The sequence below is a fragment of the Plasmodium vinckei genome (assembly GCF_900681995.1).
Source record: "Plasmodium vinckei vinckei genome assembly, chromosome: PVVCY_02".
In the NCBI taxonomy this organism is placed as follows: domain Eukaryota; phylum Apicomplexa; class Aconoidasida; order Haemosporida; family Plasmodiidae; genus Plasmodium; species Plasmodium vinckei.
The window spans coordinates 485391-504936 of NC_051294.1; the positions used below are offsets into that span (position 1 = coordinate 485391).

Below are 19546 nucleotides of genomic sequence, written 5' to 3' on the forward strand. Positions count from 1 at the left end.
TTATGAATTTTTTTTATTATTTCATATTATTTTCAGAAAAAATATAGGAAAATTTTACATGAATATATATGCATTGATGTGCTTATATATGTATATGTATGATATATAAATAATCAGTATAGATATACTATATGCATATAATTGTCGATAAAAATATAAATAATAATACAATTTTTTAACATTCTATAAGGGCCTTCCGCTGTTGTAGCTTGGCTAGAACTAAATGATGGAAGTGGAAAAAACTCATTTAATAAATTATTTTTTGGAAATATGCCCAACTGTTTTAGATTGTTCTAGAAAAGAGTTACAAACTGTATTAGCAAAAAGAGAAGAAGAAAAGATACGAAAATTTGTTGTGGATAAAAATGTAAATATAATTGTTATTGGAAAAGGGAAGCAAGAAAAAATAGACGAAGGGCACGATAATATAAAAAAATTAGAAAATGAAAGAGATGAAGAAAGAAATATAAACTTTGATAAAGAATCAAGTTATTCATTATTTGTAGAATTAAATATAAATTATAAATGTGTAACAAAAAGTATTGCAATTGCTTTTATGAAAAGAAATAAAGACACATTTTTGTCATTAAATGAAAAATTAAATAATGGAAATAAAATAAATTTGTCGAATGAATTACTGATGTTTGTATGCGGACTAAATGATTGTAACACTCCATTAGATTTGGTTTATTTATATTTGTCCCAGGGTTTTAATACAATATTTGATGCCGCTTCTTATGTAACTCATGGGACTGAACATGATGAAATTTCGCAAAAAAAAAAGAAATATTCTAAAAAAAGAGATGCGGAAAATGATAATGTATATGATAGTATAAGTGATAGTAGCATTAATGAAAATGGTGGAGCAAAATTGTCTTCGTCCTATGCAGGTTATGGGAATACAACATGTGGAACCTACGATGGAGAGAATAATAAAATATCAAATTTACTTATGACTAATGTAAGTAAAAAGTTAAATGAGCTATTAATTTCGATGAAGAATGCACAAATCGATTTAAACATTCCAATAATAAATTTAAATGTTGATAAACGAATAAAAAAATTAGTAGAAGAAAATCCTAATATTGACGATATTAAACAAGAAACAATAAAAAATTTATGTGAATCTCAAGGTTTTTTAAATCAACTACAAAAAGATGTAACAAAATGGGTAGAAGAAATTCAAAAAATAACTAGACTTAACGGTGATTTTAAAAGCGGTAGCGCTTTAGCAGAAATAAATTTTTGGATAGGCTATGAAAATGCATTACTGGAACTTGAAAATAGATTAAAAAGTCCTGAAGTAATATTAACACTACAAATACTAAAAAATGCTAAAAGATATTTTGCAACTATATCTTTTGATAGTGATATTCAATTAAAGCAATCTAAAGAATATGTATTAAATGTTAATATATTAATGAAAGACTTCCCAATAGATGATTTATTAGGAGCTCAAACTGTTCAACAAACTATGCAAGCAATACGAAATATATTTAATCATTTAAAAAAATTAAAAAATACAACAAAATATCCATTATCGAAATCATACAATTTTGTTGAAGCATTGTCTAGAGATTTAGGAAATACTATGAAGAAAATACTTTCTAATCAATCATTGCTTAGCATGGATTATCAAATATTCGATGTTCTTATATCTGGGTGTATGGAGGTTTTCCAGTTATGGAATGAAGAGATACGAGTCTTTAAAGACATGGTTCGAGAATTAATTAAAAAAAGAAGTTTTAATGAGAGAGCTCCAGCTAAAATGATATTTGAGCATGTGATATTACAAGAACGCTTAGATGATATACGAAATTTTCGAAAACAACATCAAAAATTTAAAACAGTAATTACAAAAGTTTTTGGTAATGATAAAAATGTAGGCATAAATTTACAAAAAGATATAAATGCAGCATATAATATATTACTTTCTCTTGATGCATTGGATTTATCTAAAAGTGGGAATGATTTATGGGAAAAAACAAAGTTAAGCTATGAATCAAAAATGAATAAAGTTGAATCACAAATAACCTTTAAATTAAGGGATAAATTAGGAGGTGCTAAAACATCTAATGAAATGTTTAACGTTTTTTCTAAATTTAATCCTTTATTTTTTCGACCTAAAATTAAAGGTGCTATCCAAGAATATCAAAATAGTTTAATACAGATAGTAGTAGAAGACATAAAAAAATTACAAATGATTTATATTAATGGTTATGTTAAAAGTTCTTCTGAAAAAGTATCAACTATACGTGATATTCCATTAGTATCTGGGTCTATAATATGGTGTAAGCAAATTGAAAAGAAATTAGAAGATTCATTTAAAAAAATCGAAAATGTTTTAGGTAGGGGATGGGAACAACATGCAGAAGGAAAAAATTTAAAGCAAAATATAGACAATTTTAAAAATTTATTAAATCAAAATAAAACATTTGAAAAGTGGCTTAAAAGTATTAAAAATGGAGATAAATTTGATATATACGAAAAAATAATAAAAGTAAAAAAATTAGGAATAAATAACTATGAAATATTAGCAAATTATGATCAACAACTTTTTAATCTATTTAAAGAAGTACGTTATTTACAATCTATAAATTTAAGAGTACCATATTCTATTAAAGTAAAAGCAGACGAAACAAAGTTGATATATCCATATGCGCTAGGCTTAGAAAAAACACTAAGAATATATATGAAGATTTGTCTATATCTTGAAAATGAAGGAAAGGAGATACCGTTTAATGGCACTATTAGCATGTTAGTTGCTTCAGCGCATAATAGTGTACAGGAAAAAATAAAAGAAGGAATAAATTTGCACTGGGATTCAGATATATTAGAAACGTATGTTAGAAAGTTGACAGAACATGTTAATATGCTTGAATCGATGGTGGATGAGGCAGTAAATAAAAATTCCTTTGTTCTAGATATTTTGGAAAAGATAAAAACGTGTCAAATAAGTATTGATGGGGATAACGAGATTAAAAAATATGTGGAATTAATACAGGAAAAGGCTGACGAACTTTATCTTCAGCATTATAAAAATGTGCATATGTGGATCAACGAGATGAACAAAATCTTAGATGCCATTTTGGCGAAACGGTTGGAAGAAATCATAAAGAAATGGACTGAAGAGTTTTTGGGATGGACAGAAGAATATATTAGTCATGACGACGCTGGAAATTTTAGTGGAGATGAATTTGGAAAGGATAGAAGTCGAGATCAGAATCAAGAAGGAAAAAAACGCATTGTGGAATGGAATACAAGGCGTCGAAATCCCGCAAAAAACCAATTCATTCTTCGATCAAGTGTTCACGAATTCAAAATAAGTAAACATAAGATATTTTTACACCCACCTACGGATTCCATGAGACAAATTTGGTTTTCTAAACTTTCAGAGGCTATAAATTTGATTTGTGGAATCACAAGAATTAAAAATATATACCAAAAAAAAGATAAATCCAGAGAAGTTATCGAGATAAAGAATAAAGATGGTGAGATAATAAATAATGTTATGCTAGATAATACATATAAATATATAATATATTATGTAGACAAAAAAGTATATGATAACGCAATCAAATGTATTAATGATAGTGTTGAGAAGGCAAGAGAATATGAATCGATGTGGTTTCAATATAAAACTTTATTAAAAGTTGAAATAGGAGATATAATAACTAATTTTGGAGACGATATCGAAATATGGAAAACTTTTATGAACGAAATTAAAGAAAGAGAAGATAAATTTGATATTTTAGATACAGAAAAAAAACATTTTGGTCCAATAGTAATAGATTATAGAATACTTCAATCTAAGGTTAGTTCGAAATTTGAGATTTGGCAAAAGGAAATTGTTTCAGAATTTTCGAAAAAATTGTTAGAAAAAATATTAATATTTAAAGAAGATGTCGAAAAGTGCTTACATGATTTACGCGAGCAATCCGAATTAAAATCTGAATCTGAAATAACGGCAATGCATATATTGTCTATGCGCCCCAAAGATATAATTACAATAATGAACGACTATGATATGGATGTACTATCTAGAATATGCAGCAGCATCCATGATTTTGTAGAAAAAATTAATGAAATTAATAAAAAGGAACAAGAATGGGATAGTAAATGTGATATATTAAAAAAGAGTGAATTAATGTTAGAAAAACAGAAATATTTTTTCCCTAAAAATTGGCTATTTATAGATAGTGTTATAGGTACGGTAGAAACAGTTAAGCAAATATTGACATATCAAATAAATTTAGTAAAAGAATATTTTCCATATATACAAAGTCTAGTGATAGAGTTTGATTCTAAAGTCCAAAATAATATAAAGGAACTATATGAGGAATGGAATAGCAGCAAGCTAGCTGATGGAAATACAAATAGTGTAAAAGTGCTACAAATAATTAAAACATTTGAAAGTAAAATTAATATTATCAGTCAAGATTACCAAGTGTCGGAAAGACTAAGAAAACTGATGAAAATATCGATAGATGAAGAATCAGAGAACAATTTTCATATTTCTCCGAAAATGCTAAAAGACGAAATAACTTGCATAAAAACAATATGGGATGAACTAAAAATAATTTATTCTAGTATATCTGATTTAAAAAAGATATTATGGATAAATGCGGATTTAAGAAATGTGAAAAATTTGTTAAACAATTTGTTAGGAAGTATAAAAAAAATACCAGCAAAATATAGACAATATGAAATATTTGATAAGGTAAAAGATGAAATTCAAGAATATTTAAAAACTTATATAATATTGTCTGATTTAAAATCCGAATCATTGAAAGAAAGACATTGGAAATTAATTCTTCAAAAATTGGAACTAAAGATTCATTACAATAAACTGAGTCTCGGAAGTTTATGGTCTAGTAATCTATGCTACCACGAAAATGCAATCAGAGAAATTTTAAACCAATCACAAGGAGAAATGGTTTTAGATGAGTTTTTAAGAGGATTAAAGGATACTTGGACAGAATATGAATTAGAATTAGTACAATATCAAAATAGGTGCAAATTAATAAAAGGATGGAATGATATATTATCTAACATTGATGATCATTTAAATGCTATACAATCTATGAAAATATCTTCTTATGTTAAAATATTTGAAGAAGAAACATTAAATTGGGATGATAAATTAAATAGATTGCGTAATTTGTTAGAAGTTTGGATGAATGTTCAAAGAAAGTGGGTTTATTTAGAAGGGGTATTAAAAAGTTCAACTGATATTAAACTTTTATTACCACAAGAATATAACAGATTTAAAATCATAGACGCTGATTTTATAAATATTATGAAAAAAACTTCAGAAAATCCAAAACTTTTAGAGTTATTTCAAATAAATGGATTTCAAAAACAGTTGGATCGCTTATCTGATTCGTTGTCAAAAATTCAAAAAGCTTTAGGTGAGTATTTAGAAAAGCAAAGAAGCCAATTCCCGAGATTCTATTTTGTTGGAGATGAAGATTTACTAGAAATGATTGGAAATTCGAAAGATGCAAAAATTATACAAAGAAATATTAATAAAATGTTTGCTGGAATTAGTTCATTTATTTTGAAAGAGAATACTAGTGATTCTATATTAGGAATGTGTTCGCGAGAAGGGGAAGAAGTTTTTTTTAAAGAACCTATACATATAAGTACTTATAAAACGTTAAAGGAATGGTTAATGGTGTTAGAAACGCGTATGAAAACAACTTTGGAGAACTATTTAGATTTAGCAGCTATTGAGTTTATGCAGATGGATATATTACAATGCACAAAGGATTCATCGAAGAAACAGATCATAGATTGGTGTTGTAAATACCCTAACCAGATAGTTCTTCTTTGTTTGCAAATAATGTGGACATATAATATTGAACATGATATGGAATTATCCATGGAAAAGTTAGAGATGGATTCCCAAACGATAAATGAAAAAAGTGTCACCTCTGAGAAATGTTTAAACTCTCAATGTAACAACTTTCTTACTAGCGAAGGTGTGTGTAGAAGCCTACTTAAATATCTCTCCGAAATTGTAGTAAAACAAACGAACAATACAACTAGACAAAAGATTGTCCAAATGATAACAGAATTAGTTCATCAAAGAGATGTTATTCGAATCCTTATAGAGAAAAATATAAAAAATGTGAACGATTTTACTTGGCTACAATATATGAGATTTTATTGGGATAAAGATAAAAGGAACAAAAATGTGAATTTGATTATAAAAATGGCAGATGCATCATTTGAATATGGGTATGAATATTTAGGAATGTGCGAAAAATTAGTTCAGACAAAATTAACAGATGCATGCTTTTTAACATTAACCCAAGCATTAAAAATGAAATTAGGAGGTAACCCATTTGGACCTGCTGGTACTGGAAAAACGGAAAGCGTGAAAGCGTTAGGGGCACAATTAGGACGATATGTATTAGTGTTTAATTGCGATGAGTCATTTGATTTTACTGCAATGGGAAGAATATTCGTTGGATTATGCCAAGTAGGAGCATGGGGATGTTTTGATGAATTTAATAGGCTAGAAGAAAGAATATTATCAGCTGTATCAGAACAAATATTAACAATACAAACAAGCTTATCACAAAGAAAAAAAGAAGTTGAAATTTTAAATAAAAAAGTTGAATTAAATAAAAATGTTGGTATATTTGTTACTATGAATCCTGGATATGCTGGTAGATCAAATTTACCTGATAATTTAAAGCAGTTATTTAGAAGTTTTGCTATGATAGAACCTAACAAAGAATTAATAGTACAAGTTACATTATTTTCTCAAGGATTTATTAGCGCTGAATATTTGTCTAGTAAAATTGTTTCTCTCTTTGATCTATGTTCAGAGCAGTTATCGAAGCAACCACATTATGACTTTGGTTTGAGATCTTTGAAGAATGTACTTAATTCTGCTGGTAATTTGAAGCGACTTGCTTTGCAGGAAAAATGGCAAGAAGATATTATGAAGAAGGAAGATAGCGAACTTAATGGCGATAATGACATTAGCATGCCTGGTAAAAACTATGATGAAGTGGAAAAGGTAAAGAAAACAGCTGAGATGGAGCAAACACTGCTACTCAAATCGGTATGTGATACAGTATACCCAAAACTCGTTTCAAGTGACATAGTGTTAATAAAAAGCTTGTTGAGTGGAATATTTCCAAACGCAAATATATCATTACTTGAGGATAAAGATTTAATAAATGAAATAAAAAGAATTTGTAAATTAAAATATTATATACCTGAAGAAAAATGGATAACCAAAATATGCCAAATAAATCAAATAATGAAGCTGCAACACGGTATTATGCTAGTTGGTGGAGTAGGTACTGGTAAAAGTAGTGCCTGGAAAATACTTTTAGATGCATTAGAAGCAATAGATAATATAAAAGGTATGAGTTATATCATAGATGCGAAATCATTAGATAAAGAAGAAATATATGGAAAATTAGACAATATTAATTTAGAATGGACTGATGGTGTATTTACATGTATATTAAGAAAAATAATATATAATTATACACAAACAAATAATAATATAACAAAACGACATTGGATTATATTTGATGGGGATGTAGATCCTGAATGGGCTGAAAATTTAAATAGTGTTTTAGATGATAATAAATTATTAACATTACCTAATGGGGAACGTTTGCCTATACCTGAAAGCGTTAAGATTCTGTTTGAAGTAGATACATTAAAGCATGCTACTTTAGCTACTGTTAGTCGATGCGGTATGATATGGTTTTCCAGAGATATTTTACCACCTATTGTTTTGTTTAAACATAGGTTAAACAAACTAAAGTATGGTAATAGTGATTATCCTAGGAAAATAGATATACTAAAATCATTATTTGTATCTAATAGTAACAATGAAGCAACAGAAGGGGCAATAATGAGTGGCGACGGAGGTAAGAAAGGGTTTAGCGATTTTGTTACAGCAGTAACCAATTCAAATGATTATGAAAATAGCGAAATAAATGATTCTACCAATGGAAATATTCCTTCTAAAAATAAGATGGTTCCATATAATACAATAGCTCTGAATGAGAATATAATGGGCAATATAATGCGAAGAAACTCGCAAGTTTTTTACGATAAAAGTGATGAAAACATAGATGTATGCAAAGTAAAAACAATAGAATATAGATCTATAGAGCTCATTAGCGAATATTTTGAAGAAAACGGATTTGTGCAACAATGCTTAGTTGGGGCTGCAATTTTTGAGCACGTGATGGATTATGAATATATAAGAGTAATTGAAAGTACATGCTTATTAATACAAAAAGGTATAGATAATTTAGTTACGAAATATGGTAAATTTAATGATTCTGTATCAGATAGTGATATAGAAAAATATATGTCAAAATGGCTAGTAGTTAGTTTAATATGGGGTATTGGGGGATCATTGAATCTCGAATCCAGAGAAAAATTTTCTAAATATGTGGAATCAATTTGTTCGAGTTCATTGTTACCCTCCGATTTGTCGAAAAGAAGGGAAGATCCATATAATATTGATTATGATGGTGCTTCGGTATCACCATCTCATTTGGTTAATTCATCAAATTTGGCGAACACAAATAGAACAATATTAGATTATGAACCTAGTGTCGAGGATGGAGAATGGCACAATTGGAAAGAACGTGTCGAAATAACAGATGTAGATAGAACTGAAATATCAGATGCAACGCTTATCATTGAAACTATGGACACAATAAGGCATGCAACAATTTTAGAAGGGTGGCTAAATTTAAAGAAGCCATTTATTTTATGTGGACCACCAGGTTCTGGAAAAACAATGACCTTAACATCTGTTTTGAAAAAATCACCAGAATTTGATATTGCTGCATTAAATTTTTCATCTGGATCATTGCCAAATTTATTATTACAAACATTTGACCACTATTGTGAATATGTTAAAACAACCAGTGAATTAGTTTTAAGGCCAATACAACCAGGAAAATGGTTAATAATATTTGCTGATGAAATCAATTTACCTACCCCAGACAAATATGATACCCAAAGGATTATTATGTTCATGAGGCAAATATACGAGTCCCAAGGTTTCTGGAAATACGATTCTAACAATAATCAATGGAATTGGGTAAAAATTGAACGAATAACATTTGCAGGCGCTTGTAATCCCCCAACAGATGCGGGAAGAAACCCATTAAGTAATCGATTTTTAAGACATACATCAATATTATATGTTGATTTTCCTGGTTATGAATCATTAAAGCAGATATATGGTACGTTTAATAGGGCTATACTTCGCAAGTTTCCTGAAAGTTTACATATGGCAGATAACTTAACTTTAGCAATGGTAGATTTTTATGCAAAATTTTCAGAAACATTTACTGTTGATATGGAACCTCATTATATTTACAGCCCTAGAGAATTGACAAGATGGAAATTAAGTATTTATAATACATTGGAAAATTTTGAAAAAATAGAAAATAGAGAATTAGTTAGATTATGCATATATGAAGGTTTGCGAATATTTCAAGATAGATTAATATATAAGAAAGAAAAGAAAGAAACTGATAAAATAATAAATGAGATATTTAAGTATAGTTTTCCTGATGTGAAAGATGAAGATTTGGAAAGACCCATAATATTTAGCTCATACATAGAAAATAAGTATATAGAAATAAATAAAAATATATTAAAAGAGTTAATATTAGCTAAATTAAAAATATTTGGAGAAGAAGAAGTAAATGTCCAATTGGTTTTATTTGATGAAGTATTGGATCATATCACTAGAATTGATCGAGTGTTAAAATTGCCATTTGGGCATCTATTATTAGTTGGTGCATCTGGAGTGGGAAAAACAATTTTGTCAAGATTTGTTTCATGGATGAATGGATTATCTGTTTTTCAAATAAGGACAGGTAGAAATTATTCAACCGAATTATTTGAAGTAGATTTACGAAATGTTATGAAAAGAGCAGGAATAAAGGAAGAAAAAATAACATTCATATTTGATGAATCAAATGTATTAGGGCCTGCCTTTTTAGAAAGAATGAATGCGTTGCTAGCTAGTGGAGAAGTTCCAGGATTGTTTGAAGGAGACAATTATAAAGCATTAATAAACGAATGTAAGGGTCAATATGGAACGAATGCTGGTTTAGATGAATCAGATATATTTAAAAAGTTTACTAAGCAAGTTCAGAAAAATTTACATATAGTTTTTACTATGAATCCAGCAAACCCCGATTTTGCAAATCGACAGTCAACATCGCCAGCACTATTTAACAGATGTGTTATAGATTGGTTTGGAGATTGGTCTTATAAGGCATTATTGCAAGTTGCAAGTGAATTTATTTTTAATTTGAATCTTCCGGATAACAACTTTTACATGGATGATATAAATAACAAATCCATTGAAGAGAAAAGCAAATTGGATTTCAAAGACAAGAAATATTACTTCTTGTCGAAAGCGATTGTAGAAATTCATAATTCGGTGGTGCATATTAATCAGGTTTTAATGAAGAAGGGGAGTAAATATAACTATATGACGCCTAGAGATTTTCTTGATTTTATAAAACACTTTTTAAAAATAATAGATGAGAAAAGAGAAGAAATATCTGCACAAAAGAAACACTTAAACGCAGGTTTAAAAAAATTAAAAGACACAGAAGTACAGGTAGCTGAATTAAGAAATTCATTAGCAAATAAAAAAAAAACACTTGCTGAAAAGGACATTGAGGCCGAAGAAAAAATGAAACTGATGATTGAGCAGCAAGCGGAAACAGAAGATAAGAAAAAAAAAGCAGAAATATTAGCCAAGAAATTAGATGAACAATTTATTATAATAGAACAAAGAAAAGAAATTGTAAGAAAAGAATTAAGTGAAGTCGAGCCTAAATTTAGAGAAGCTGAAGACGCAGTAAAAAATATACCGAAGAAAATTTTTGATGAATTAAGGGCTATGGCAAATCCGCCAATATTAGTTCGAAATGCTATAGAAGCTGTTGCTATATTGATTATGAATGAAGGTGACAAAAATGTTACATGGGAAGATGCTAGGAAAATAATGAAAGGACAAGATTTTATAAATAAAGTTTTATACCTAGATAAAAAAACAGTAAAAGCTCAAACAAGTGCGCAAATAAAAAAAAAAATCAATAGTCCAGATTGGGATGTTGATAGAATAAATAAAGCATCTCGAGCTGCGGGACCATTGGCAAAATGGGTAGAATCTGTGATCACGTTTCTTACAATATTAGAAACAATACAACCATTAGAAAATGAGATAGAAAAATTGCAAGAAGAAACAAGAATAGCAGAAAATCAATATAATGAGCAAAAAGAAATAATTTCTGCATTAGAAAAAATACTAGTGCAGTATAAAAATGACTATGCACAATTAATTAGTCAGGTCCAAAGTATTAAGCAAGAAATGGAAGTCGTTGAAAAAAAAATTGTAAGATCTATAAATTTAATAGAAAATTTAAAATCAGAAAAGGAAAGATGGTCAGAAACGTTTATAAGTTTGGAAGAAGCTTCCGAAACATTCATTGGAAATTGCCTTATATCTGCTGCGTTTTGTGCATATATTGGTTTTTTTGAGCATTATGAAAGACAAAAATTAAAAAAGCGTTGGGGCGAAATTATTAAAATCCATCATATAAAATATCGATATGATTTGTCTTTTATTGAATTTTTATCTAAACCTTCAGAAAGACTACAATGGATAGCAAATAAATTACCAAGTGATGACTTGTCCATTGAAAATGCAATAATAATAAGCAACTACATTAGATATCCATTAATTATTGATCCATCTGATCAAGCATCTACATTTTTACTTAACCAATATGCTGATAAAAAAATAGTAAAAACATCATTTTCAGATAAAAATTTTTTAAAAAATTTAGAAAGTGCAATACGATTCGGGTCTACCATATTACTTTATGACGTCGAAAAAATAGATGCAATATTAAATTCTGTTTTGAATCAAGAAACACATAAACAAGGAGGAAGGTTATTAATAGTTATAGGTGATTCAGAAATAGATTTCTCCCCCAATTTTAATTTATTCTTAACTTCCAGAGATGCTAATTTGCAATTTACGCCGGATATTTGTAGTCGTGTAACCTTTTGTAATTTTACCTTGACTCCTTCTTCTCTTCAAAATCAGTGCTTAAATATGATATTAAAAAATGAAAGACCAGATATAGATAAAAAAAGACGTGATATATTAAAATTGCAAGGTGAATATAAAGTTAAAATCAGAGAATTAGAAGAATCCTTATTATTAGAACTATCTAGCCTCGAAGGAAATATTTTAGATGATGATAATGTTATAACTACAATGGAAAAGTTAAAAATACAAGCTTCTGAGGCATCTAAAGAAGTAAATATAGCAGAAGGAGTTATGATTGAAATAGAAAATGTTAGTAATATGTATCTATTTTTGGCAGAAGGGTGTTCAAAAATATATTTTATTTTACAATATTTATGTAATATTAACTTTTTATATCAATATGATTTGAACTTTTTTTTTAATATAATGAAAGATATGTTACTTGATGACGAATATTTATCCAAAATTAAAAAAACTGATTATGGAGAAAGAATAAAATGTTTAGAGTATTTATTATTTAATTTGACTTACAATCGTGTTGCTAGAGGATTGTTGCAAGAAGATCGATACGTGTTTGCACTGCATCTATGCTATGTGAAAAGCATAATAAATCCTAAATCATGTTGCATTGATAAAATATATTTACACCTTCTTCTGAAGGACAGTTATGTGTATGAAGAATCAACTACGATGATGAACATTTCACAGACAGAAGAAGCGGCAAATTATCAAAAGGCTTCGAACGAAATTGGGCGCGAGCTTTTACCAGAATATAATGATGAACAAATAAGAAACTTAAACAATTTAATAAAACATAAGTTGTTTTATTACCTTAAAGATTTGATAGAAAATAACAGAGATGGGTGGGCAAGTTTATTGCATAGTGATGAGCCTGAATGTGTAGTATCATCGCTTATAATGCGAAATAAAAATATAAAAAGACAAAATAGCAGTGTAACACATCTTAATTCATTTGAAGAATCCGAGGGCGTCGTAGAAGGGGGAGAAGTAAATCAGGAAAATCCCATTTCACAATGTTTAAAAGAGGCAATAATTATTAAGGCTGTGAGAGCGGACAAGCTAGATAGGTGCTTTAACAAGCTGATAAATATAATTTTAGGAAAGGAATTTTTGTGGCTACCTGAATTGTCTACAAATGAGTTTGAAAAATATGTAAAAGAGAATGCTTTGGGGAATACACCTATAGTTTTGATAAGCTCCCCTGGATTTGATCCAAGTAATAAAGTGCACCAATTAAGTGAGCATTGTAAAGTTTCATTATCTTCTATTGCAATGGGATCTGAAGAGGGGTATATATCAGCTGAAAAAGTAATAGCCTCAGCTCAAAAATATGGTGGATGGGTTCTATTAAAAAATATTCATTTATCACATAAATGGCTATATCAATTAGAAAAAAATATGCATAAATCTAATAGTAATACTGATTTTCGTCTATTTTTAACTATGGAAATAAATCCCAAAATTCCTCCTAATTTATTACGTATGTCATTAACGTTTATGTTTGAACCTCCTGTAGGTATTAAATCTTCAATTTTAAGAACATTTTCATTATTTTTAGAAAATAAATGTATAAATGATCCAAAAATAGCACGTTTGAGATTATATTTTATTGTTTCTGTGTTACATGCAATAATATTAGAAAGAAGGAGATATACACCTATTGGATGGACCAAAAAATACGAATTTAGTGACGCTGATTTAACATGTGCCTTAGCTGTAATAGATAGTTGGGTTGATAAGTCAGTTGTAAAAATAGGAAATAATATAAGTGAGCATATTGATCCTTGCAATATTCCATGGGATGCTATAAAAAAAATATTAAATGAAACAGTATATGGTGGCAGATTAGATAATATTGTGGATTCTAAAATTTTGGATACTTTTATTGAGCATCTAATGCATTCGAATTCTTTTGAAACTGATTTTAATTTAAACATATCTCATAGTTTATCTAGTAAAGATTTTTTAAAATCCCCTGATTTGTTTAGAAATATACAAGATTATATTAAATGGGCAAATAATATGATTAACACAGATATTCCTGCATGGTTAGGATTTGGGCAACATGCTGAGGGTTTATTAACTACTAGAACAAATTTTAGCATCATAAATAAGTGGAATATTTTATATAGTAAAAGTTGTTCTGATATGCAAGAGTTGTTGCCATATAGCCAGGATGAAATTAAATTGGAAGATCAAATTGACGAAATGGATGAAAAGGAAAATGCAGACACCCCAGAATATGATATTAAAATTCGCAATATTCGTACAAAGGAACAAAATGAAAGCACTATTTTTATTGATAAAATTTTAGAAAGTTTACCTGAGTATATTCCTGATTTAGAAAAAAGTGATGAAAATGTAGGGAATGCTGTCTTCCGATGCTTTGAAAGGGAAAATAAATTATTTAATGACTTATTAAAAGATATAAAAACAAATTTAATACAATTAAAGAGTGTTTTAGAAGAAAAAATAAAATATACAAATAAATTAAGAGCATTAGCTAAGGATATAAATTCATTGAATGTTCCATCCGGCTGGTTACTTCAAACAAATACAAGTATAAACATGAACTTGACCATTTGGCTAAGAGATATTATAAAACGTTTATATCAAATTATTGTTATAACAGTTGAACTTAATAAAAGTTCCGAAGAAGAAAAAGGTTCTGCAAAAAGCAATAATGAAAAATATGGTGAAAATAACTATTCGCATGGAATGGAAAAACAAACCACACTAAATCGAGGAAGCGTTAAAAAAAAAAAACAAGAAGACGATGCAAATATAGATAAATTTGTAAAAAGAAATAACAATGTTATATTATCTCATTTTAGTGCTAATAAAAAACTATCCATTAATTTTATATGGCTAGGTGGCATATTTTATCCTCGTGCTTTTATCACTGCAACTAGACAAATGTGTGCACACAAATATAAAAAATCGCTAAATGATCTAGAACTATCTATAACAGTTGACGAAAAGAGTGAAGAAAAGTTAATGGAACCTTTCCATTTTACTATTATTTGTTTGTCCATCGAAGGGGCCCAATGGAGCGACAACGACAGGGTAAGAAACTTTTGCATTAACAAAAAAATAAAATTTACTATATATTTAGGAAAGTGCTAAACATTTTTTATATCTGTTTATATTTATATATTTTTACTGTTTTTTCGACATTTATATAGTGCCTAATATTATGTGATGAACTGTCCATTGACCTACCTCCAGTAACATTAACTTGGGAGACGAAGGATAACGTGAACAAAAGAATTAACGAAAGCCCAAACTATTATTATATGGATTTGCCAATTTATTTAGATAAGTCGAGAGACTCCCTTATTGGATTTTGGAAGTTTCCAGTTTCAAAAGAAGTTTCTGAGCAACATTGGTATCAAAGGGGTGTAGGAATATTTTTATCAAAATCTTATTAAAATATTGCATTAAAAATTTTTGTTTTTGATATATTTGGTAAAACACAAAAAAAATTGAATTGTAAGTTAATATTTATACATATTGTATTTACATGTGGAAACATGCACGAATTACGAAATTTGTTGGCAACCATTAAAGTAACTAATACATATTGGTAATTTTACAAACATGGGATAAAATTTAAATAAGAATGAAAAATATTTTTTGAATATGGAATTTTAAAGTATATTTATAATATGTATATGTGTATGTACGTTATTATGTGTATATATTTTCTCAAACTTCATGATTATCTTAGAATTAGTACTTAAATTTTAGAGTAATAATTTTCTTTTTCATCGGAATAAATAATATAATTTAATATCGATAAAGTGTAATCATTTTTTTTGATAATACGGTTTGTTCCAGTTCTGTATTTCATCGTCTGTAAACATGTCTGGCTCCTTTTTTTTAAAAAAGAAATTATTTCTTTTGGGGTTGTTGTATTCGCTAATAAGTATCCAAAAGAATCCCAGAGCAAATCCTTTGAGAAACGAAACAAAGGGTAAAAAAAATATGTGTGTATAAATATATAGAAAGAAATATTTTTGCATATTTCAAAAGAATGTATTGGCAATAAGTGTATGTATGGGTATTTTATGCATTTGTTTATGTAAGATGTAATGAGAATCATATTCATGCCAATTTGAATAAAAATTATATTTCGAATAAACAAAAAATCGTATAAAAACAAAACATGGAAAATAAAAAAAAAATGAACGAATAGGTAACAATTTATCAATACCAGAAAACCATACGCTAATTTTAAACGCCGGACTCCCCCGAAGCAATGCAGTTCGTTTAAAGTTTTTTATCTCTTTTTCAAATTTTCCTCTTAAATTATTCATGAGTAAATGGTAGATTAAGGATTTTGTATTATAAAATTAAAATATATAAAAGAGTATTTGATAAGGAAGTATGTACATTTCCATGCGTACATATATACATGCGATGTAGTAGAACAAATTATAAAAAGAGAATATATCAAAGATAATACATATATTTTCCCAAATATATATAGTTAATTAAGTAGAGTTTAATCCATTTGTATTAAAAAATAATTTTTTAATACATATATAGAAATGCTTGTTAATTCATCTATTTATTTATATCAGTGCATGAATATGTGGAATGAATTGGCAATAATATGCAGAAGAAAAAAAAATTTTTTTAAGGAGAACTTTCAATAATTGAATAGAGAAATTTTATGAAATATGACAGGAATATATAATAACGTAAATTGACTTCTCTTCCTTTAACTTCCTTTTTTGTGGTAGACTATAATATTATTCTGACGAAATGGAGATTATCAGACTTTGCTATTAAAATTTATATTCCCACATATAATACATATATAATTATCACTATGCATTGGCAAATTTCATTAGTCCTTTCTGTTTAAAAGAGATCTTCATAACTACAAAAGATAGTTACGAAGTTGTTCTGAAGTGAAATATTATAAAATAATGTTTTTTAAGAACAATGTAGCTAAATTATATTTATCATGTGGAATAAATGAGTTTTCGGTATGTTATAGGAAAATACTATTTTCGATTTGGTTGCGTCATAGTTCTTATTTACTGGAGGAAAATGTTGGGATCAATCATTTTATGAGTGATTTACTTGAAATAAATAAAAACAAGTGCAGTCGTAATTTAGTTATACAAAAGAAGGAGCATAATTTTCTACCCAAAGAAGAGTTACGGTGCATTTTTAAATACAAATGTGAAGATTTTCATGTATACGAAATTGATAAAAATAAAAAAATTTTAGATATAGAATATATCAAAAGATTTTGTTATGAAGGAAATGAAGCAAAATATTCCAATGATTTATTTAACTCAGAAGTAGGAGATACTTCTAACAAGTTCGTGGGTATAAATAAGTATAACTTGAAAGAAAAAGAACATGGAAATACAGTAGAACAAATAGGTGTACAAAATGAGGAGAGAAGCAATGTAGAAAATTCGAAAAGCGAAGAATGGGTTCATTTTGTGCTATATAAAGTTAATAAAGACACACAAGAGGCAATAAGAGAAATAAGTAAAATGTCCGATATCGAAATTAAGGATTTTCATTATTCTGGATTTAAAGATAAAAGGAGTGTATCTACTCAAATAATATCAACAAATGTGGATAATTTAAAAAAAATTCTTGATATTAAAAATTATTATTTTAATAAAAAGATAAAAACTTTACTAATTTGTAAAATTGAAAAGTGTAAAAAAAAAATAGAATTGGGTGAGCATAATGGTAATCGTTTTATAGTGGTACTAAGAAATGTACAAAATTATGAAGACTATTTAAAAAATCGATTAAATAATATTAAAAAAAAAGGATTTATTAATTATTTTGGTATGCAACGATTTGGAGTATATAGTAATACTTTCAATAAAGGGAAAGCTTTAATATCTCGAAATTATAAAGATTATATAAAGCATGTACTTGACCCATGCATTTTTGAGAAAAAATTATTTTATGGGAATGTAATAAAGGATAATATAACGATATATTTGAAAAATGCTTGCGATATATATCATAAAAAGGGTGCTATTCTTGCCTATAAGTATTTCACATCCAAGGCGAAAAAATTGTTTGATGGGGACCTTGCTAATAATAATTGTGTAGCTGATTACGATAATAAACTGAAAATAGGGAATAAATCTATGAAAAAATCTCTTTATTCCTTCATGACGAACTCTGAATATGAGGCATTTATGCTTTTAAGGAATTTATACATATATGAAAATAATAAAAGACAAAAACAAAGGAAGAAAAAAATTACCGAAAACAGAGAAAAATATTATCAAAATGAAGGGGAAAATGAGATGGATAAACATAAGTTGGAAGAAAAATATAATTTTTATGAAAACGAACAAACATGCGTTAAAGGTATCAGCATGGAAACACGAAGATTCCATATGCATTCATATAGTGCAAAAATATTTAATATGATAACCTCATATAGACTACAAAATTTTGGTTTAAATTTAGGTTATGGTGATTATTTTTACAGTAAAGAAATATGTTCAGAGAAAAATGAAGTAAAGAATCAACATAATTATATTAGTGTTATATATAATCCTAATAATGTAAAAGATGTTAATATGTATAATGTTGTGTTGCCAGTTTTAGGATGTATGCCCAATAGATTATCTTATTTAACAGTTTTTAAAAAACTATACAGAGAATATGTTGGGAAAAATGTGAGATTGGCATTTTTAGAAATATTACTCTATTTAATGTATACTTTATATACTGATAATTTATTTAACGCTGAGAGGGATATAGTGATTGACAAATATTTTAGTTTTCTAATACGAGATTGTCAAAGTGGGGATGATAGCGCTGTTCGTGATGCTATTAAATTGTGGGGAGAAGGTATTTTAAGAAATTCGATATCAATAAAAGAAACCCTCTATATAATAAAAAAATTTAATTCATATATAAATTCTTTTGAATATGAATACGGAATGACATGTGTGTTTAGAAATATACTTGTGTTGCCAAAAAATTTATATTTTTGTTTTTGTAAATATAATGAACCTAAAGTTAAGTTTATTTCCGATTTGTACAAAATGAATTCAGGAAAGCATAGCATATCGAACAAATATTTGGAAAATAAAAGCATAGATATATACGACAACGAAAAAGGAGAAGGTTATTTAAACAATGAAAACATCATATACAGTTTTGATCATAAGAAAGGAAATTGTATTGAGGAAAAAAATAATCGAATGCAAAAAGAAAAAACTATAGTTTACAATCACAATGCTTTAGTTCTAAGTTTTAATTTGAGTTCATCCTCATATGCTACAATGTTAATAAGGGAATTGTATGGAAAAAGAAATGAGCTTTTAGTGCATAATTTAATTAAAAATTGTCAACATTACGATAACAGGGTAAAGAAGCTAAAGGAATCACTACAATGAACTAAATAAAGCTATTATAAAATGACAATAAGTAATTATA

The 19546-nt window shown here is 27.8% G+C and overlaps 3 protein-coding genes across 3 annotated transcripts; 2 read left to right on the plus strand and 1 right to left on the minus strand.

The window, feature by feature from the left end:
* Positions 1–223: 223 nt before the first annotated feature.
* PVVCY_0201370 (dynein heavy chain, putative) lies at positions 224–15534 on the plus strand (the record flags this gene model as incomplete). The annotated part of the gene is made up of 2 exons (XM_008628075.2): positions 224–15169; positions 15289–15534. 2 exons carry the CDS (start codon positions 224–226, stop codon positions 15532–15534), a joined length of 15192 nt encoding a protein of 5063 aa, XP_008626297.2.
* A 378-nt stretch (positions 15535–15912) lies between these two features.
* On the minus strand, positions 15913–16422 carry PVVCY_0201380 (conserved Plasmodium protein, unknown function; the record flags this gene model as incomplete). The annotated part of the gene is made up of 2 exons (XM_037634560.1): positions 15913–16058; positions 16296–16422. The coding sequence occupies 2 exons, from the start codon at positions 16420–16422 to the stop codon at positions 15913–15915; spliced, it is 273 nt and encodes a 90-aa protein (XP_037490069.1).
* Positions 16423–17040: 618 nt separating this feature from the next.
* Positions 17041–19506, plus strand: PVVCY_0201390 (tRNA pseudouridine synthase D, putative; the record flags this gene model as incomplete). The annotated part of the gene is made up of 1 exon (XM_008628073.1): positions 17041–19506. One exon carries the CDS (start codon positions 17041–17043, stop codon positions 19504–19506), a length of 2466 nt encoding a protein of 821 aa, XP_008626295.1.
* Between the last annotated feature and the right edge of the window lie 40 nt (positions 19507–19546).